The sequence below is a fragment of the Pituophis catenifer genome, unplaced genomic scaffold (assembly GCF_029215685.1).
Source record: "Pituophis catenifer annectens isolate HBS135680 unplaced genomic scaffold, rPitCat1.0.hap2 SCAF_1, whole genome shotgun sequence".
Lineage (NCBI taxonomy): Eukaryota > Metazoa > Chordata > Lepidosauria > Squamata > Colubridae > Pituophis > Pituophis catenifer.
Genome location: NW_027256881.1, coordinates 183,231,474 through 183,254,436, shown reverse-complemented (window position 1 = coordinate 183,254,436; position 22,963 = coordinate 183,231,474). Strand labels below are relative to the sequence as shown.

The window sequence follows — 22,963 nt, the reverse complement described above, 5'->3', positions numbered from 1 at the left end:
CCAGATTCATTTAACAACCATGTTGCTAATGTAACAACTGCAATGGTTCAGATAACAACTGTGGGAAGAAAGGTCATAAAATGGGGCAAAATTCACTTAACAAATGTCTCACTTAACAACAGAAATGTTGGGTTGAATTGTGGTCGTAAGTTGAGGACTAACTGTACCTACTCTTAGGATAGATATACTGAGTATGGCTATTCAGTATGGTACTAAAAGTATATATCTTTTGTATCTGCATTACAAAAATCTGGAAGACCACTAAAAAGGTAAAGGTTCCCCTCGCACATACATGCTAATCATTCCCGACTCTAGGGGGCGGTGCTCATCTCCGTTTCAAAGCCGAAGAGCCAGCGCTGTCCAAAGACGTCTCCGTGGTCATGTGGCTGGCATGACCAAACGCCAAAGGCGCATGGGACGCTGTTACCTTCCCACCAAAGGTGGTCCCTATTTTTCTACTTGCATTTTTTACGTGCTTTTGAACTGCTAGGTTGGCAGAAACTGGGACAAGTAACAGGAGCTCACCCGGTTACGCGGCACTAGGGATTCGAACTGCTGAATTGCCGACTTTTCGATCAACAAGCTCAGCGTCTTAGCCACTGAGCCACCGCGTCCCTGAAGACCACTAGAGATACGTATTAAGGAAATTCTTCCATCCTCATTTTTGCAGCTCTAATGTACCATGCTAAATTATAATCTGGTTTTTTTTCTTTGTGCTGCATAAACATAATTGTAGTATAATTAATAAACTGTGATTAAGCAAGCCATGTCTTAGTGTAATATGTGAACCCAAGCTAATTCTTTCCTCTCTTTTTTTTCTTCTGTGAGGAACTTTGCACATGAACTCATTTTTCTTCCTGTATCTTAAAAAATGGCTATTGCTGTAGAAGTTGCCCATGAGCAGGCTGATCAATGAAACAATACAAACTGATTGCAAGGGGAAAAAAAGATTTAAAAAATATGCACAATGAATTCTTAGCAATTTTTTTTGCATGTTAATGGAGGCAGCTTTACTCAATTTGAACTGCTAAATGGCAGTTTATTAGCCAGTAACAAAATCAGTGGATGAGAAAATTACAGGTCTAGGTTTTTTCATTACGTTTTCTACTAGTGCAAATTTGGTTCAGCTGTTTACAATCACCCCTTTTTCCTATAGCCTTTGGTGTCACAGCCCTAATCTTCCTTGTGTCAGAGTTTTTGGGAAGCTGTTTGGAGGATGACGTTTCCATTTCCAAAATTAAAGTTCTGCAGTACATTGGAAACCGCTGAGTTGCATTTGCTATGACCTTCATTACATTTGTTTTGGCTTTCTATTAGTCTGCTATTTGTTTTGGCCCATAGTATGGGTCTTTAAATTATTTGATGTTTTTTAAGTGGTTTCTTAGTTTTACATATAATTTGTAATTTGAGGTTGTTTTCTCAAAAAAGTCATATTAGAAATATGCACTTATTTATTAATTTTTTATTGATTGAATGATTGATTCATTATATTTATACCTTGTTGCAAGCATATGCAGATTCTAGAGAACTTAAATAAAGAACCCAAGTTTCTTCCTTTGAGTTATGTAAAGATGCCTGCTTCTTGGTTCATTTACTACAGAGAATAGTAAAATATAATCATTAATTCTCAATCTAAAATGATGTGATACATTGTTCCCATCTCATTACTCTATCATTCTAGATGCCGTGAATAACATCTGTCTAGAAAGGTGGGTCATCATATGTATACATAAATTGTGGGTGAGTGGGTGTGTAGAGAGAGGATGGGGTATAAACATGGTCTAGCTCCAATTACTTCAGCCAGAATTACTGACAAACCATCACTGCCAAAATGCTGTCTTCTATCCAGTAATCGAAATGTACTTAAGACTTGTTTGCATGAGACAGGTGATCTAGTAATTGCTTCACCTAGGCAATTCGTTCATTTTTGCATGCCAATAACATCTACTCCAAAGCGATAGAATGGTGGGTTGCCAGCTAAGTGCAGTTGGAATCAGCATCTACCAGGACAGCTTAGACAGTTGTTCCTCTTCCCATTTTCGCCCTTCTTTCATTCCCCAGACCTGTGGTCCAAGGAGGGAGGAACTGAAAATCACAGCACTTGACTTCTTCTTGACTTATTCTTGGGACTTCTTTAAGATTGTGTGTGAATCAATGAATTCAAAAAAGTCATGAAAACTCAAGAAAGTGAGTAGTATGATGCAGAAGGAATTAACAGATTCAAGCTGTGCTCCAAAGAAAGTTGGATTTATTTGGCAGTAAATGTAGCTTCTGAATTATTTGGCAGTGATAGTTGGATTTTGAAGATTACATGATCCAGAATTTTGCCTCCACATTCCTTTTTAACAAATTAAGCAAATTTGTTAAGCAAATTTTACAAAGCAAATCCAAACTCTGAATCAGATTTAGAGTTGCACTACATGGGTTATTTCTTCTATGATCTTTTTTATTATTATTATCCCATCTTTATTATTTTATAAATAACTCAAGGCAGCAAACATACTTAATACTTCCTTCTCCTATTTGTTCCACAACAGCAATTCTGTGAGACGGGTTGAGCTGAGTGTGTGTAACTGGCCCATTGGCCCAAGGTCATTCAGCTGGCTTTCATGTCTAAGGCAGGACTAGAACTCACAAAGTCTCCTGGTTTCTAGCCCAGCTTCTTAACCTATAGACCAAAACTGACTCATTTGTATTCTTATACAGGTTTGGAATGAAAACTATAGCGATACCATACCCATTGTGAATGTGAGATACATGTGAAAACGGTTGCTTCCATGTTTAAAATCTCTGGGAAAGTTTGTATAACCATTTTGCTACGTTTTAAAATTAGGCAGCAATTTACTTTTGACGAGGGGTGTATTGGCACTCAAAATATACCAATTAAAAAAAATACAGAGAGCCTGCCATAAGCAGGGCGAGAAGTTGCATTTCACTTTTTTAGAAGTTACCATTTTCTTTCCTAGGGGTGGACCATAGACTCCTTTCCTCCTTTTATCAAGCTTAGACATAATGATGTTCTGAGTCTGGGCTGCCGTCGTCTGCGCTGAGAAGTTAATGAGCAGTGGTTTGTAGATTTCCTTATTTAAACGGTTTAAGAGAAAATCCTGTCAAGATAGTTTTAAAAAGAGATGAGATTGGGTCACATGAGCATATCAATGTGGCAGCACAGAAAAAGACAAGCAGAAGAGCTTCTTGTATTGCAAGTCATTCAAATGAGGTGGGTTTTCCCTTCAAGTTTGCTAGTTATTCTCTTTAGAAAAATGACAAACGCAAAGTCATTAACATTCAAGTCTCCCTAATGAGATTCCTGCAGAAATAAACCAAAAGGATTATAAATTTAAAGACACCTTTTTATATCGATTAAGATTGAATGCATCACTGATATTATTGGACTCATTAGCAAGTTCCAGAGTATCACATGAATGGATTAAGCATAGTGGCCATTTCAATAAATGCAGGTAGACCTTTACTTACCGTAGGTAAAATAAGACTGATTGCCAACAATAATATTGCAGCAATTATGTAAACAACACTTCACTGTTTCATCTGAACCATGCTACCGGTACTAATACTTTAAAACAGTAATAAACGAAAGTCACATTAAAGAGTGATTAAATAAAAACCCATTGCATTGCTTTATTGAAAAAATAATTTGTAATTTAGGTACGTCATATAAAATCAAAATAAATTGGTTAACATTAAAATTGGCAAAACAATTGTTGAGGGCCATTTGCCGCTTTCCTTTTTTTAAAAAAATGCACTTTTATTGAAAGATTTAATACAAAAAGTAAAAGAAACTACAAACTATCAACTCAGAAAGAAGGAAAAGTAAAGAAAAAAGAGAATAAAAGGTGTACAGGGGGGAAAAAAGAAAGAGAAAGTAAAGAACAAGAGAAAAAATATTTAAAGAAGTAGCTTATGATTTTCATCATAATAAGTACAAACAACTAATAATGTTGGAAAAAATAAAAAAGATATTTTTGGAAAAAGTTTTCTGCAGGACTTCTTGCCATGGTTACTATTTGCCATGGTGATATTTTATTGGAAAACAACATTTGTATTGAAATAACACAAATCGTATATTAACAATCCTCAAGTCTTCAAAATGGTCTAACACACACATTCTATATCATACTTAACTTTATTTAAAACAAAAGCCAGTATAGCAAGTTAACCTTATAAGTATGTCCCTTTTTATCTTGTTTTCACAGGTATCCCCAGTGTGCACAACATATGGGTGATGGAAAACAAAACATAAAATGTCAGTTCAATCTGACCATTCCTTCAAACGTGCTACAACTCTCCAATAGCTGTTGTGAATAAATAAAGTTGGGAGTGTGACCACTATTTCAGAAGAGCATTTAACATGTTCTACCCCATGGCATGGATGTATTGTGGACTGAGGGCAGGTATCACAAGCCCTTTAAGACAGAGATCTTCAGATGGAAGGGCCTGGAACTAGAAAACACTGGGGTTTTTCTCATTCTGTGAAACTCTAGGATTTCCCAGAATTGAAAGAGGTTTCATGGGAAACTAAGGAGAGGGAGGGAGGAGAAGGAAGGAAGGAAGGAAGGAAGGAAGGAAGGAAGGAAGGAAGGAAGGATCATTTGAACACAACCAATCTGAATCTGAAGGTTCAGATTAAGAAACTAAGGATCTATTTATTTATTAGTTCGATTTATATATGCCGCCCTTCTCCGGAGACTCAGGGCGGCTTACAATGCATTAAGCAATAGCCTTCATACTTTTGTATATACCTGCTTAGTAGGGCTTTTTGGGGGCCCCCTGAGTGGTGTTCTATTTTATACAAAGTCAGCTTATTGCCCCCACAAACCGGGTCCTCATTTTACCTACCTTGAAAGGATGGAAGGCTGAGTCAACCTTGAGCCTGGTAAGAATTGAACTCGCAGTAATTGCAGGCAGCTGGCAGTTAAGTATTACTTTAACAGCAGTAGTTTAGTCCACTGCGCCACCAAGGCTCTTATGCAGGCTCTAGCTTTCTTGGAGCAACCCATTTTTTTAATTGAAACTGTAGAGATCTTGTACCAAGTATAATGCATGTTTTATGTATACGTACTATAATATATGAACTCTTGCCAGTTCCTGTGGGTCCAACAAATATGGTAGGCTTCTGATGTGTTGTCAGTAACTCCATCAATGAAAAGTATCGTATAGTATCCAAAGTGGGAACAATTATTTCATTGAACATCATATCCTTTGGTATAGGTGGAGCTGACTGAAGTGCTTCTATCCATGGTTCCCATCTTCCAGCTCCCTGTTTCAAAATTTAGGACCAAATAATCAGAAAGCATTGCAGTAAGAGGGGAAAAAAATTACTTGAACCTGCAATTTCCTGATCCAGTTATATCTCATTGTGCTTATAGTTGACTTTTTAAACTATGTATTTATGTCAACATTGGTTTTTTTTCTTTATAATTTTAATAATAAATTTAAATTATTATTATTATTATTATTATTATTATTATTATTATTATTATTATTATTATTATTATTATTATTATTTATTGGTTAATCTTTAGTGAGATTCACAGCCTTTGAGGCTGGTTAATAGCTCAGCAGCTCGAGTCCTAACCAAGGACCTAGGAACTGTTAAGGTATCGTCGAAGGATGTAAGCTGTTCCGAGTAAGGTGGTTTTTTGTAGAGTCAAAATGTTCAAGTCCGGCAAATTTAGAATTTCTAAATAGCGGGGTAGCCCTTTGGGTATTGCTCCGAGGGCTCCAATTACAATCGGGACATTATTATTATTATTATTATTATTATTATTATTATTATTATTATTATTATTATTATTATTATTATATAAATTTAATAATAAATAACAAAAGTTTGTAAAGTTTTTTTCAAATATTGTACACTGTGTGCTATATTTCTAAATTTAAAAATCAGGATCAGGTCCTGACATGGTCTGGAGAGATCATCCCTGCAGAAATTGAGAATTGATTTTCCTTGTTTTTTTCTGTCAATGGCTAAGATGAAATTTCTATGTTTGTTTGTTTACTTATTTACTTATTTATTTTATCTATAGGTTGCCTGACTCCCAGCAACTCTGGACAACTTACAAATTGATAAGACATTTAAAAGCAAGGTTCTGGATGGCAGGTTCTGCCTCCCCCTAATAAAACCAGAATTTCATAATACAGATCCCACACACACAAAAAAAAAAAAACTCTTTAACTAGCACCTGTTAAGTAGCCTGCCCTGCAGATTTATGGCTGCTCAATGATTGGAGTTTATTATTTCCAATCGGTAGGCACTGAACTACTTTCTACTGATTTCAATGGAAAAGAGTTATGGACTATTTTAATTATCTGATTAAAAACACACTGACTTCAGCTCAAATACAACTTTAGATAGCATCTTCCTGATGAGAATAAGTATAAATTTATCTCAATGGGAAATCTTACTTCTTTTGCTTATTATCATAATGTAATGAGTGCATCAAGCACTTAATAAATAAATGTGTCCTATTTCCACAGCTATTTTTTTTCATTTGTATATGAGCCAAATCTCACAACACAAGCAATTAGATTATGATCAGAAATCATCTTGAGAAAAAAATTATCAATTACTCTCTGAAAATCTCTGTTCAAAACAAACACACTCACATCTTTGATAAATCGATATTCATAAATTGTTCCATCTTCTGGATAGGGAACAGTTAAGATTTTTGCCCGCAAATGCTCAACCCCACTCAATAGTTTATACTTTTCTCTTGTCTCATCAGTCATTGATCCTTGAAGCAGTTCACGCACAATCTTGTCAAACTTCAGTCGATCTTCTTCTTTACAACTGGCTCCAACGGACCATGTGAGCGCAAACACAAAAGTGCTCTGGAGTATTCAAAAACAAATTCAAAGTAGCCATTCATACATACACCACCACCATTTCAGGTTTCAAGCTTACTGTTTTAAGAAATCTACAAAACACAACCAAGTGGTCAAAGGTTGCATGGGGGGGAAACAGGGAATCCCAAACTAAACTTAGTGATGGAGTTGCCAGTCCCAATCGGTGAGTGAGGACTATCTGTATCTTCATCTCCTGCTTGGCAACACTCCATAGATGGAGACCATGGTGAAATATGTGGACCAAGGTGGGCCTGGATATGATCTAGAATTATTCCTATGTTCTTATATTCATATTTTAGTTTTTATTATCAACAGGTTACATTTTCTATTTATTATACTGTACCTGATTTGGTTGTCAATAAACCAAGACTTTAATTTTATGATGATACAAAAATAAAATGAATTTAACATCACACAGGCATGCTTATTCTGGCCACTTAATTATTTTCACCTCTGAAAAGTTCAGAGAACTTCATTCAAACTATTTAGTGTATTTAAAAGATCTTGCCCACCTCAAGCCATGAAAATATTTCACGGTCAGTAACAGTTTTAAGTTTTGCTTCATTGTGAAACTCATCCATCATGCAGTCCATGAGATTCATTAAAGACCGAACCAGGTTTGTGTCTGATGTTGGAGAAAGTTCCTAGAAAAAAAAAAAGGTGACTTAATTTGAACACCATTCTTCTATTACTGATTTAGAAACAACTTTAACTGATTTTGCTTTAGACAGTAATGCACCTTTAACAATGTGGCCACAGAGAGCCAATTAACAAAACGTTGGTTTCTAGAAACTCTTTACTTAGAACTTTGGGTAAGAAATAAGATTGTAATAACAGGTATGGGAAGAACAAAATTAGCAACCAATGTGCTATCCTTGAAATAATAATTACCAAATCCAACAGTAGAATAGAGACTAATTTGTGTAGTTGTAGAACAAATGCTAAAATCTTTATTCCATTGGGGCTAAATTGCCACAAATATATTTTAAAATGTAGCACCTAAATAGTTAAACAAACACCTCAATATTCACATTTTCAGGAAAAGACAACATTTTATACCACTTTGAGTGAAGTATCTATTACACTGAAACAAATGATGGTCTTGACTATGTCCAAATGAGACATCCATCTCAGAGTTCCCCATGGACCCTGCCTTGAGTTCCATATTGAAGCGAAAACATATTTTTATTTTATGTGAACAAACAAACAAATAAAATGAACTCACACATTTATGACCTAAAAGCTAACACACACACAAACATACACGCATACATACACAAATATTTTTGTTACAGAATCACTATTAACAGCAGTGAATACACCATTCATGTCTCATGTGTAAACAGTAAATAAATACTACTTTACCATACCTTTGTACATTTTCTTATAAATTCAACAGAAAGTGGGACAATTCTATCGAATAAGCCTGTTATAAATTCTTTATGCAAAGTGGTGACTGTAGGTGGCATTAGATGTAACCAAGATAACATCAAAGGCCTCCATCCTAGCATATGAGGTTCCATGTAGACCATTCCACACCTAGAAACCTACAGGAAGATAGAACACCTTCATATAATAAAAACTTCTAGGTAGTTCGTTAGGTAATTGAAAGAATACATAAGCAATATCATTCTTTAGTGCTGAAACTATCAGGGTTCCTTTTTTCACAGAAATGTATTGATAGTGTTGTTTTTACCGTATTGTAAACTGCCTAGAGTCACTTGATGGCAAAATAAATGCATATATATTTATTAAATAAATAAATAAATAAATAAATAAATAAATAAATAAATAAACAAATAAATAAATACATATACATACATACATACCAATGAAGAAAGGTTGGCTTAATTTACCTATTAAACAAAATCAAGCAGAAAAATGTCTAATTTTTTATCAGATGACAGACTAAGTGAAAGTAAAAGCGATAGTATCATATAGGGTTTGGTTCAGGGATGAAATGCTCCCGGTTTGGACTGGATCACCCGATCCAGTAGCGATGGTGGCGGGTGGTTCGGAGAACTGGTAGCAAAAATCCCTGCGCCCCCCCCCCCCCATGCCCAGCTGAGCCGCACAATCATCAGAGGCTTTTTTTTTTTTACTTTTAAAAGCATTTTTTCTACAACCTCTTCCAATGAAAAATGCTTTTAAAAGTAAAAAAAAAAAAAGCCACTGATGATCGGACGGCTCAGCTGGGATCATCAGAGGCTTTTCAAAGCATTTTTTTCTGCAACCTCTTGGCCGAAGAGGTGGTAAAAAAAATGCTTTGAAAAGTCTCTGATGATCCCAGCTGAGTTCCCTGATCGGCAGAGAGGCATTTTTTAAAGAGCCTCTCTGAGGATCCCAGCTGAGTTCCTGATTGGCAGAGAGGCTTTTCAAAGCATTAGAAAAAATGCTTTGAAAAGTTTTTTTTTTAAAAAAAAGTTGGCCACGCCCACCCAGTCATATTACCACCCCACAGAACTGGTAGTAACAGATTTTACATTTCACCCCTGGTTTGGTTACTTTTCTAACATCCACCAAAAGAATACTATAGCTCTTTTTCTTCATCAGATCTGCAAGAGCAATTTAAATATGAGGGAAATTATTAAATTTAAGCACTCACTCAAAAAGGACAGTGAAAAACAACATGTATGACAGATTCAATATCTCCCAACTGGTAAATCTTGGCATGAGGACACTCTACATTACAAAAATTGCAAGATATTTTTTAAAAAACACAGGGTCTTCAGACATGATCCCCTGGTAGTGTGTTATTTGTTTGTTTGTTAAATTATATGCTGTCCATTTCACCAAAAGAGCGACTATAAATGGTTTATAATCTAATAAAAAGTTTAAAAGTGCTAAAACAAAAATTAAAATTAGAAAAATTGAAAAGTTAAAACTTAAAAAACAAAATGGTGGGTGGTCTGGGAGTGAGGACTTTTTGTATCCTACCAGCCACCCCCAATGAAGCAGGCCCCTCTTGGGGCCTCAGACCAAGCAGCAGAGCCAAGTTTTTAGGTTGTTCAGGAAGGCAAGGAGTGTGGAGGCAGACCTCACCTCTGACGGAAGAATATTTCAAAGGATGGGGCCACAACAGAAAAGGCTCTTCCCTTGAACCCCACCAGTCAAAATTCTTTGGCTGATGGGATTTGAAGTAGGCCTTTTCTGCTGGAATGAATGGGGTCAAGGGTGGGATGGTACCTCAGATACCAGGACTCATGCCACAAAGGGCTTTAAATGTAATTACCCATGCCTTGAATTGGGCCGAGAAGCAAATTGGTTGCCAGTACAGCTCGTGTACTCGAGGGGCCATCAGAACTGTCCATGCTACTGCATTCTGCAACAGTTGTAGCTTCTGAATACTCTTCAAAGGTAGGCCCATGAAGAGAATGTTGCAATAATCCAAAAGGAAGATGATTAGAGTTTGAGAGACTAAGCTTAGGAGTCATGATGCAGGAAAAGGCACAACTGGAGCACAACAGTGTACCAGGGCTCTCCTAGTCATAACTACCATCTGTTTTTGATCAGGAGATGCAAGTCTAGGAAAACCTCCAGATTGTGCACCGAGATTGTCTGAGGTAGTGCAACCCCATCCAGAACTAAACCCTCAGATCCTGAGGTCCCAACTTGTTGGTCTAAAGATAAAAATCTAGGGCATGTTATTTCAGTTCCAGATTTACTCCCTTAGATCTGAATGAAATAAAAGAAAATAGGTTGATAAACCATAATTCTTGAGGTCTAATCCAATTTCTTTTTTTCAAGATGACTGATAATCATTCAGTAGCAAGAAACCATCTCTTAATCAGTATGCTTACAGTAGCAGGAGATGCAACTTCTAAATCCATCGGTTCAAAAATAAGGCTCATTTGCTGTGACATCTGGATGATCTCACCACTCATCAAACAGAGTTTCTTGTTATCATCTAGCACAGTATTCATATTCTCAATCCATACAGCATCCACTGGTCCATCAAAAATAAGCCATTTCCTATCTGGTGTCTGGGTTGAAAAAGAATATTTTGATATTACTTTACAGGAAGTCCTCACTTAGCGACCATTTGTTCAGCGATCATTCAAAGTTACAATGGCACTGAATGTGAGGACTTATGACTGATCCTCATAGTTGTGGCTGTCACAATATCCCTGCAGTCACATGATCAATTCAGGCATTTGACAACTTGCTCAGACTTGTTGCATCATCTTGTGGTCACATGATTGCCATTTAAAACTTTCCCTACCACTTACCTACAAGCAAAGTCTATGGGAAAATCAGCAGGAAGTCCCAAGTGTCTCATAAATTCCTGCTATTCCTGCCACTTTCTCTCATTAGGTAGCATGGGGTTCTTGTACCCTACAGTGCAGGGGTGTCAAACTCAAGACCCATGAGCTGGATGCGGCCCGCAGGGTGCTTTAATCTGGCCCCTGGAGCCAGCCTGGAAATAGCAAAGGACAGGCCCTTGATGCCTCGGGCAGCCAAAACAGGGTGTGGGGGGTGCATGTGCGACCCCCCCGTGCCCCATTTTTGGCCTGGACAGCCTCCTGCACCACTTTGTCAGCCAAAATGGGGCACAAGGGGGCCTCTTGCAGCCCCCTGTGCCCCGTTTGTGGTCCAGGATGTCCTCCTGCAGCATTCTGCTGGCCAAAACTGGGCACAGGGGGCCTCATACGGCCCCCCTCATCCCATTTTGGCTGACAAAGTGGTTCAGGAGGCCGTCCAGGCCAAAAATGGGGTGCGAGGGAGCTGTGCAAGCCCCTCCCCCCCCCGGTGCCCTGTTTTGGCCAGCAGGGTGCTGCAGGAGGCCTCTGTCTCATCTCCCCCCCTCCTCCCAGCTGGCCCACAGATGAGAACTACAATGCTGATCTGGCCTTCTAAGAAATCCAGTTTGACACCCCTGCCATAGTGCCTGCCCACAACACCTCATTATACACCCACTGTTCATAGCACAGATCTGCCCTTGTGCCTACCTAGTTTTACTTGCACCTGTCCATAGTCTGCCTGTCTGCACTTGCACCTGCCTGTAGCACTCACCTGCACTCTGTAGCTCTCACCTGCCCACCCACAGCGCTCATCCTTTGTCCTGCTTGCAAGCTGCCTAAGGAAAAGCTAGTTGTGACCACAAGTTGTGACTTCTTGCTGGTTTTCTATTGATTTGCTTCTTGGAAGCCAGCAGGAAGTTGCAAGTCACAGTCACATGAGGTTCCCACTTATCAACTCTATTAATGGGGACTGCTGGAATTGCTACTGCTAAACCACCTGGTCACGTGACATTGGACTTTATAACCGCATTGCTTAGCAACAGCTATCCCAGCAGTCCCTGGGGCTGTAGTTAAGCAACCATGTCCTGTACTTAATAAAGTATCATTTCAATTAATAATGGTATTGATTATTTCTACTATAGATGCTTTATTGTATTAGTTATGTATTCTTTTTTATAAGATAAACCCCTAGGAATCTGTTAAGAAAACAGCAGACAAGCAAGAAGAGAGGAAGGGTCAGTCCTGTGGATCAGTCCTTCTTGAAGCCGGTAATCCAACTCCTTCTTTTTGCAGGACACATGAGAAAATACAAAGAATGTGCTATGTATTCTCAACTACCAGTTATAATGAATATGATTTAATCAATTCAGATTTCTTTAGCCATCCTTCCTTAAAATACAATAGTTAAAGATCAAATCACAGAATGTTTGGCTAAGATAAAATTAACGATAAGGGTCTTTTTTCCATCTCTGGAATGATTTTTCTTTTTTCATATGATGAAACTGAAAACATTTAATTTTCAGCATCTACTTACAGATGAAGAAGCAAATGCTCGAAAACTGACAGCGAGAATACCATCAGACCATTCATGGGAGACTGGATCAAACTGTCCATACAGCTGCCCCATGGTTATAGCTTTGGGATTGATAACAGTGATCTGAACCTTATTTTCCTCCATGAGCCCCTGAACACACAAAATAAACTGCATTTCACATGTGGATATCACACTTATATCATCAATCTAACAATATATAAACAAATTACTCTTTTCTTGGTCATTAGCAACAAAAGGCAGTCAGCATCATGTTCCAAAAAGGATAGTAGGCACTTCCTGACAAAAAAAATAGAATGTTCTCCAAACAAGTAGAAATCATCGAACTGCCTCAGATATTCTTCAAGGGGTTAGGACATGTGGTGGAGGTTAAAAGTTTGGACTTACTGGCCAAAGGATTTGACTTTCATTATCACCTTTTTTTTTCCCCAATAGCTTTTGGGTCACCTATAATTGCTTAAGTGAATAAAGTCAACAGTAGGATGTTTGTTGCCAAGAATAATCACCTCAGGGTAGAAAAGGTCAGAATAAAGAGGAGAGGAAAAGAAACTGATGTATACTATAAATTGTACACGGTGACATTTCCCATTAACGGTAAGAAAATACGTTATGGCTCTTTTCAGGGTCCAGGGGGAAGACAATCACTCTAGGTGTGCAGATTCCATCTGTACTGTTAACAAACAGATGAGGAAAGTATGTGATTGGAGCTCATTCACTAAATATTTGTAGACTTCTACCAATTCTGTTCTTGTTAGGTTACAATCACTAGATTAAAGTTCCAGTTTTAAAACATTTAATGTTAAAAATTCAAGCATGTTTTGAGTTTGCAATCAAAAACATCATTCTTGAGAAGTTAAATCCCATTGAATTTAAGTTTTAATTTAACAATAGCAATTATTAATAATTAGTAAGTAAATAAGTTGAATTGAATTAAGAATGTGCTTCTTAATATTTTGAACAGAAGCATAACCTTTGCTTTTTAGAACAAGATCTTTCACAAAAGCAAATTGATTTACTTTTTCACACAGGTCGCCCAATGAAGCTGCCAAAACACGATAGGCAGAGGTCTTTCCACCAAAGGGTTCTCCAACTATCATAAAGCCATGACGCACAATCATCATTTCAAATATCTGTAAGATTTTCTCTGCAAAGAAGTTAGTCATTTGCAAGTCCATTTCATCACAGTTTGTCTTGATCGCTTCTAGAATGTCGTTATAATCTGGCTTCGGCAACTTCACACCAGGAAATAAATCTGAAGTGATGCCCTGCCAAAGCATGAACAATAAAGCAAGGTATTTAAAGATGTCCAAAATATCTTTTCAGACCAATTGTATGAGCTGACTGCTGTCAAAAAGTCTTCCCCAAGCAATATAGGTTTCTCTGAAAATTCCCCCAAGAATTCTCAGCCAGCATTGATACAATATACCATTTTATTGAGGCCCAGTTCAGAGGTATAGATTCATATATACATAGACACAATGTTGATTTTAATATGGTGCATAGTTTCAGCTACAGCAACTTGAGGAACCAGATCAATTGTAGTTTACACAACAAAGCACAGTTGAACGATGGTTTAGTATGAGGATTCATCAATGGGTAGTCAAGAACCATCCACTATTTGCAGGGGGGATGCAGCTTGTAGCAAGTAAGCCAATGAATGAAGTCATGCCACCCACATGGATGGGCAAGTATTTTGGTGGGTATTTAGAATTTGTTTAATATTGTTCAGCCTCTTTGTGGGCATTGCACTACAGTGTGGTTTTACATTTACATCAGACATACAGAGCCTGGGAGCAGAGGCTCTGCAAAGCTCCTATTTCCTCTTCACACTTAAGGTTTTTAATGAACAACTGAAGAAATTTAGGTATAGATTATGCTTGATGACCGCTTTAAGATCAATCTCTACCGATGTGGCAAATTCTAGATCTGTGGGCAAGAGTGGCAGAATTATAATCAAGAAGTAATGATGCCAGAAGTAAAAAGGACAGGACTTTATGTAGGAATGAAGGCAAAGGGAATGAAAGAAAAATGGGGTATTTTTCCCCAGAAAAACTTTTTGTAACTTTTTACCCCAATATAAACATAGTTGTACATATCTACTAATTCTCTAGTACTTATAAACTAATTTATAGCCCAACAAGAGTAATAACATTGCGCTTATAAAAGAGATCTGAGGACCTGTTAATATATAATCTCTGCATCATTTACTTCTTTAATTCACATTAGATTAAAAAGATTCCTCACCTCAAAAAGTGGGAGATCATGGGATAAGAACTTAGGCAAATTAACATCTATAATGGATCTAAGCAGCAAAATCTCTTCATTTTCTTCTGGATATTTCAGCTGTATAAAACACAGTATTAGTTTCAGAGTAATCACTTTATCTTAATTCAGACTACCACCATCTTCAATCACATGCCTGTTTTTCACAGTGGAATTGTTACCTTTGGATATGTTTTTGTAGTGATCAAGGACAAGATAAAGGTAATAGCAATTTTTAAGGCATCTTCATATCTCATCAGATGCTATTAGGTTGTTAGATGAGATTTGTATTTAAGCTTCCAGTGACAACATATTATTAATATGACTTGTGGCATGAAACTCTACATGAATTTCTGATTGTTTGGCATTCAAAGGTATGATTAAATTGGGTCAAACAATAAGCTAACCCAACATACTGCCAGATAAGACCAGAGCATTGGACGTGCAGTCTGTAAAGGTTGTCAGACTGACTGCATATCTAGCCAAAGTTCTTCTATTAGTCATAATGGATTGATCATGTGCAATGTTTTTCTTCCACACAACTGACATTTAACTGGAAGTTTCAAGCAAATACAGAAGACATACAGTTACCATGGCAGTAGACCCCAGTATGTCCTATTCTTGCGCATAGTGATGCTCAGTGTATTATGATTGAACTTTCGTATAAAAGAAACATGAGATCAAAGTAATTATGCATCTTAATGTTATTGTATTGAAACACAAAATGTTCTAAGACAATTTTGTTCATTTCTGTGAAATAAAGTACAGTATGCTGAAAATAGATGTATTAAATTTGATAGCCAAAAAAGTTTTCATGATTCATCTAGATATAATTGAGGCTGGATCTAGTTTGCTTTGGATGTTTTCAGTATGAAAGAAAGCAACACATAGGATCATTGTGGTGATCCTTTATGGCATACAATCAACAGTTTGTTATGATAACATGAACATTTTAGCCACTGTCATATTTAGGAAAATGTTCCATAAAAATAGTTAAGATCAGATTCTAGGTTTTACTATTGTTATTGTTATTCTAGTTTGTTTGTTTTTTAAAAAAAACTTTTAAAATGAACATGATTCATGTGCTAAAGTTTATGAGCAAGGGAAAGCAAGCGAAAAAGGAACAGTTGGCCTGGAAGTGCATTCCAAACTTTTGGAAGCTGGCTGCTGTTTAATGAATTTTTTATAATTTTTGAATTATCAAAAAATATAATTCACTGTCTTTTTGCAATACCAATTGCGCATACTCAAATATAAAGTGTTTGCTTTCTTGGACCTGCAGGATAAGTCCTAAAAGAAACTATATTTCTCAAACGAGAAACAAAGATTTATTTCTAACAAAATACCAAAAGGTAGAACTCTAAGACCAGAGAGAAAGGGCATCAAATGCTACCTTCAGATTACCAGCTGCTGTGAGCACTGATTTTACTGCTCTCATCCCATAATCGTAGTGGTGCTGTGAAGACAACTGCTCTGAACACAGGCGATAGGTAGCTACAATTTTCACAGAGAGTGGCCGTGCCGTCACAAATCCACAGGAATACAGGACAATTTCAGCAATCATGGCATAATCAGGTACCATCATAGCAACAGTCCGAAACAAAGCCTATTAAACACACATTAATAGACAGGTAACTGCACAGTCTGAATAGTGATGTTTATAGCCTGTTAATAGCTTCTCAAACAGTGAAGTGAAACTAAATTTCATTATCAAGATGACAAATGGCTCCCTGGAGAAGGAAAAGCAGTGAGTAACACACAATGATATATATGCATACATTTTCACAGGCAGCAAGTTTTCTCTCACATCCCTGCTTTGTATTCTAACAATACACACAAAAAAGGATAAAAGACAGGACTCTGCATACCACAAAACTGATTTCGGAGAACTGTTTCACATTTCATGCAAGTGTAAGCAAGGTACCTCTTTGTTACTCTAACTACACAAACATGAAAAAAAATATGTAGCTGCTTTTAGAACCGCATAACAGATCATAACAAAATCAACCCAGATTTCTCCACATGGGGCACAAATGACCAGACTCAAATTATCCCACTTTGGACACATTAAGCAAAAACCTAGCTTTCTGGAAAAGTCTATAATGCTGGAAAGAGGGAAAGAAAAAGAGGCTGACCAGCAGCAAAGTAGAGCAGGTGCACCACTGGAAGACCTGATGGACCAAACTGGGGACAGATTGTCATGAAGAAAATCTATATAGTCTCCAAGAGTCACCATCAACTTGATGGACACAATCATTTAGCTTATTAAAGAAGCCTGCCCTGCTTTAGCAAACAGAAAACAGACGCTGCGCTGCCCCGAGTTTTGAAGCATTTCTTCCAAATTTCAAAATGTGCGCAACCCTAACAAAGGGGTCTTCACTAGGTTTCTAATAGTTAAGAATGGGAAATATTTTGGTGTAGTGAAGATGCTGGAGTGGAATTTTGGAGATCAGGTGTTCTAGTCCTCCCCAGAAGCTACCCAGTCCCTCCCCAGAAAGGAGTGACTTTCTCTCAACCCAATCCACTTCACAGGGTTGTTGTTTTTTTGTGGGGGGGGGGGGAAGTAGGAGGAGGGAGCATTATGTATGCTGCTTGGAATGGCCCAAAATAAAGGTGGATATAAATCTGGTAAATAACAGAGATATTATGAGTTCAATGGCCTGTAAATCTAATTTATAAATTTGATTTGATTTTGTTGCCACCTGACTGCAGACCAATGGATGGCTCATTATACATAAAACAAAACACAGGGGGAAATCAACATGGGAAATAAGCAAAATGAAAAATCCAGACAACACCAAAACATAAATGACATGTGTATCAATGTCAATTAATAAATTAAGATAAGCAGAAAGTTTAACTGGAGCACTAAATTCATACATTTGTACCAATTAAAGAATTGATCTTGTGGATCAATTAATGGTCTGTCTAATCTTGAGATGTTCAACTTTTTCTTGAGGTAAAAGCCCTATTTGCTCTTTGAATGACATGTTGATAGCACACTCCAAGACATGAGGGGGCAGGTACCAAGGCTGGTATTAAACTGAATTTAATTAAGTTTAAACCAAATTAATGTAATATGGTTATGCCTAATGTAGGTCATGAAGTTTGCTCTCATCAATCATATGTCATTTCATCATTATTCTCAATGTTATCATTAATTTTTAGAAAGGATTTTCTTAATGACAAGAAATATTCCTACTGTACAATCCTGTTTGTTCCTCCATAGAGGTCCATAAGAGTTACCCTTTGGTAAATGCAGTCACAATACCTTAAGATTGTCTGGAAGTTCAGAGCGTCCAGCATAGCCAGGATTCATAGTAATGAAGACCGCACATGTTGGGTTAAGCTTTAGTTCAGTCCCTTCAAATACCAAAATGTCAGCACCAGCATTGATACCTGGGAATCAAGAAAAAGAAACAGCACATAAAATCTGGCTGAAATAGATTTTATCTTAAATTCACAAGAGATTAAAATCTCTTTTGCAGGAGATGTTTTACCTCTTTGGATTGTAAGAATTTGTTGGGCGACGACAGACAATACTTCCAAATCAATTCTGTTAAATTCATCAAAACAAGCCCAGGCTCCGCATGAAAGCAAACCCTAAAAAGAAAGAAATCAAAGGTGAAAAATATTCCAATACTTATTGTAAAACCAATGGAGAGCTGTGGGAGCAAGAATTATCTCTATCATTCAATCTAGCCTTCAGAATGTTCTTTCACTTTTTTCCTGTAGCCTAGAACTATACTTACTGCTTTCTGTGGGTCCGTTCCTAATGGCTGGGTGCAAAAGATGGGGATCAGTGATTACTGCTCATCTCAAGGACAACTGTTGACGACTTGATTGGTTGGTTCGAAAGATAGAGAGAGCACCAAAGCTTCACATACAAACTTCCCCAACAAGTCAATGCTTGGAAAAAAAGAAGAGGGGGCTTATTTCCCCCTCTGTCATATCTCTGAGTATGCCTTTTCCTTCATTTTATGAAAAGAAGAGAAACAAGACTCAGGGAAGAGACACCGAGAGGAAGGAAATGAAGTTGAAACCTTTTTCATACCTAACAACACCGCAGTGAATATATCCGCATCCCTGTGTACATATTTTTGAGCATGAACGTGTGTTATGTTTGTGTCTGTGGCCTGTGTTGTATGGTCATATACACTGTGTAATATTTCTGTGTGTCCATAGCCTAATATCCTACAGCACATGAGTTCCTTGGAGTTATAAAGGTGTCTCGTATCTTCTCTAGAACATTGCTCAGGGGTGAAATGCTACTGGTTTGCTCTGGTTCGGACGAACCAGTAGTGATAAAAACTACCAGTTCGGGTGAACCTGTAGTAAAAAAAAGCTGTGATCCAACGATCACCTCTGCCGCGCAGTTTAGCTTTCTAGAAAGTAGGATTTCCTGTTTTCTAGTGAAGCTAAACTGTGTGCCACAGCTGATTCCCCCCCCCTCGCTGTTCTACTTACCTTCCCAAGCCTCCTTTTGGCGCATACTGCACGCGCACATGCATGTTAACTACCGGTTCACCCAAACCTGTAGCTTTTTAAACATTCAGCGCACATTTGGTGTGCACTGAGCATGTGCATGCAGCGCACACTTGATGCGCACTGTGCATGCGCACACATCATGCATTTGGTGCACATGCATGCAGCACAGACTTGGTGCGCAGCATGCATGCGCGACCAGCAAACCGGTAGCAAACTGGTTCAGATTTCACCCCTGACACTGCCCCATACAAAACAAAGTATAACTACTTATCTTGAGGCAAGATGGGAAACATATAAATCCAATAAATCAATTAAAAACAAGTAAATTAAATTGAAGCACTTTGATATGCATGTTTTGATTCTCAGCATTACATCTTCAGTGATATTCTTTCGTTCCCACCTTGAAGAATTTCCCCAGAGCAAGATAATCCAATCCATCAGAACAATTGAAAACCACACATTGCTTGGCAACAGCCTTTGCTAAATCCTTGGTTGTTTCAGTTTTTCCAGTTCCAGCAGGCCCTTCCGGGGCACCACCAAGATGAAGGTGAAGAGCACCAAACAAAGTTCTGAAAAGGTGGAAAAAAGAAAATTGTGATGGAGAACAATGATAACTCTGGCAACTAATGTTTTATTCACCATAGTTCTTTCTATTGCCACCTTTCTTAACTTTGGTTCTCGCCATGATGTCCACCTTTATGGAAGCTCACTGACCATCTATCTGTTGGGTCAACCTATCACACAGAATTGTTGTTGTGGCAAAAACTGGGGGAAGAAATCCAATGTTTTAGAGCTGTAAAGTACTTCAGATCCACTTGGGAAAGGGTGCTTGCAGAAACATAAATGCAGGACTCATAAAAGTAGTTCAGCTTTCTTTTAGAACAGAAATATAATTCAATATTTGGCTTTTCAATAATAACTCTTGAAATTAAAATCTGAACATAACTGCTATTCAGAATGTCCATAATTATATTTAAAGAAAAAAATAATGAAAACATGCAGCCATTTTCTAATTCATTAGGACAATGTCCAAGGTCGATATCTCCATTACATTATTTCTATTATATTAATTCTTTTAACTTATAAAGGGAGATACCTGTAGCATCTATCTGTAAGTGGAGTAATAACCAATCTTGGAGTATTGCCAAGATATTCATATCCATACCGTAAGTCAGCATTTATCATCCTTGTTTCTAGATGCCCTTCCTAGTGGAAGACAAGAAATATACATATAAAAAGACTGAAGATAAATAAAAATAAAAAATAAGTAGGTTTGCAGTAAACCTAATTTTAGAGACACTTATTTTACATGTCCCAAAGATGCTTTTCCAAAGGTAACTGGACTTTCTTGAGGTTTTTTTCCTTGAAAACATTTCACTTCTCATCCAAGAAGCTTCTTCAGTTCTGACTGAATGGTGGAGAATGGAAAGATTTACATTCTTTGCAATCATCTGGTCATTAGCACTCTGAAGGTTGGCCATTAGCTCTCTGAGAGTCGTTGAGGCCACTTGGGGATATATTTGTACTCTCAGGGTCATCTAAATCAGATCTGGTCCATTTTCAAATTCAATCTCTTTTGAGGTGGCTTCTCCAAATTTGGAGGACTTTGGGGGAAGAGTTTGGGAGTGTTTGGTTTGAATTATCCTACTGGTCAGACCTCTCTAAATAACCTCTTCCCAACATTTTACTAGTTTGAACAGAAAAAAACCAACTGTATTTGGGAAAAAAGAAAGTAGGAAGCAAAAGAGAAATATCTACAGCAATGGAGGCTTTCCTTAAAATGCTCCACTCCTTTCATATACACATGTGACATCATGATACAGTATAAAAAGGGCCAGAGCTTGCAATAGGATGCCCAGATGATCATACCGTAATTTACCCCCTTGATTCGTTTTTCATTAATTAATCAGGTTTAGCTATTTATAAGTATCCTAATTGAGAAAATTCTTGGATTTCAGAGCATGCATGGAAAGAATACAGGCAACATCTGGACCTGCTGGTTAGTTATTGTTAGGCACACTCTTGCTTCTATTTTATCTCTGAAGCCATTTTTAATATTTTTGTAGGGGTCTGAGATATAAGAAAGCCAGTCTCTTTGGGGAGACTGACTGTTGTTCATTCTTCAATGTTTGGTGTCAGATGGAAACAATAAATTGACATCATGTTAGAATCCACCTTCCCAATGACTGCACATTTAAAGCCTTAAAAAGACAATTACCTTTTCACTTAATAAAAGAATTATACATAAAAATTGGATGTATACTCTACATTGGATGTATACTCTGGAAGAAAATATTATGTCTCACTTAATTAGGCTAACCAGCATGGAAAATGATTGACTTTGGTTTCCCCTTTCTAGCCCTAAGTGACTCAGGAGGGTGATGCTAGTCTCCGATTCTCAGCCGAGGGAGTCTGCATTGTCTGAGAGATGTTTCCGTCATCACGTGAAACAGGGGTGGGTTCTACTTACCTTTATTACCAGTTTGCATCATGCTCATGTGCACGTGCACTTCTGCACATGTGCAGATCACCTATGATGACGTCTGGGTCAGTGGGCGGAGCCTCCCACCGGTTTTACTATCAGTTCTTGCGAACCGGTCTGAACCGGGGGCAACCCACCACTGACGTGAAAGGTAAAAAGTAAAGGACTCCCTGCTGAAAGGTGATGGTGCTCATCTCCATTTCAAGGCCATTGAGCCAGCACTGTCCAAAGACATTTCCATGGTCATGTGGCCAGCATGATGTCACAGAATGCTGTTACCTTCCCACTGAAGTGGTACTTATTTATCTACTCGCATTTGAATGCTTTCGAACTGCTGGGTGGACAGGAGCTGGAGCAAGTAATGGGAGCTCACCCGGTCACGTGGCGCTCAGGTCTCAAACCTGGGCTGCCATTTTTCCAGTCAAGAAGCCCAGCTTTTTAACTGCTGACCCCTGTACCAACCTCTATCATCCTGTGGCTAGCATTACATGAAAATACAGAATGCAGTAAGCATTCCCGCTGAAGCCGTACCTATTTCTCTACTCACACTTGCTTGCTTTCAAACTGCTAAATTGGCAGGACCTGGGGCACGTAACAGGGGCTCACCCCATCATGCAGTGCTCAGGTCTCAAACCTGGGCTGTCAGCTTTCCACTGAGCATCCTAATCACTGAGCCATCATGCCCCAATTGACTTTTATTGGAAAATAAAGAAGCTGGTGACACATGTTAAATCTGCTTTGACTTCCAAAGTAGATTTATAGAACAGATAGGTTCACACAAAAACAAGTAACCCTATCAAGTAAGCTTCAGATAACCCAGGCTATAAAAATCAATACCACTGATTACATGGAAGTATGAACAGATATATGATCAGTATAATTCATATAAATGAATTCATATAAAACCCAAATTACATTGATGTTTTCGTTTAACATATACAGAAGCTTGCAATAGCAGGCTGGGATAATTAATTCTGCCTCCTCTACTGTGGTTTGATGAAAAGCACTCTTTTCAACCAGTTATTTGCATGTGCACTAAGGCAAATCATAACTCTAGTATGAAAATAC

The 22,963-nt window shown here is 37.8% G+C and overlaps 1 protein-coding gene across 1 annotated transcript in view; it reads right to left on the bottom strand.

Annotated features, from left to right (window-relative positions):
• DNAH7 (dynein axonemal heavy chain 7) overlaps nt 1-22,963 on the bottom strand; it is a 151,579-nt gene that overhangs the window by 62,918 nt on the left and 65,698 nt on the right. The window contains exons 23-36 of the mRNA XM_070933286.1: nt 20,510-20,619; nt 19,814-19,982; nt 18,426-18,528; nt 18,197-18,324; nt 16,319-16,531; nt 14,908-15,006; nt 13,680-13,928; nt 12,646-12,795; nt 10,671-10,853; nt 8,241-8,417; nt 7,383-7,514; nt 6,631-6,855; nt 5,081-5,278; nt 2,952-3,107 (exon numbers count right to left, since the gene is read on the bottom strand). Coding sequence (XP_070789387.1) covers nt 2,952-3,107; nt 5,081-5,278; nt 6,631-6,855; nt 7,383-7,514; nt 8,241-8,417; nt 10,671-10,853; nt 12,646-12,795; nt 13,680-13,928; nt 14,908-15,006; nt 16,319-16,531; nt 18,197-18,324; nt 18,426-18,528; nt 19,814-19,982; nt 20,510-20,619 — 2,292 coding nt within the window. The remainder of the gene's footprint in view (nt 1-2,951; nt 3,108-5,080; nt 5,279-6,630; nt 6,856-7,382; nt 7,515-8,240; nt 8,418-10,670; nt 10,854-12,645; nt 12,796-13,679; nt 13,929-14,907; nt 15,007-16,318; nt 16,532-18,196; nt 18,325-18,425; nt 18,529-19,813; nt 19,983-20,509; nt 20,620-22,963) is intronic.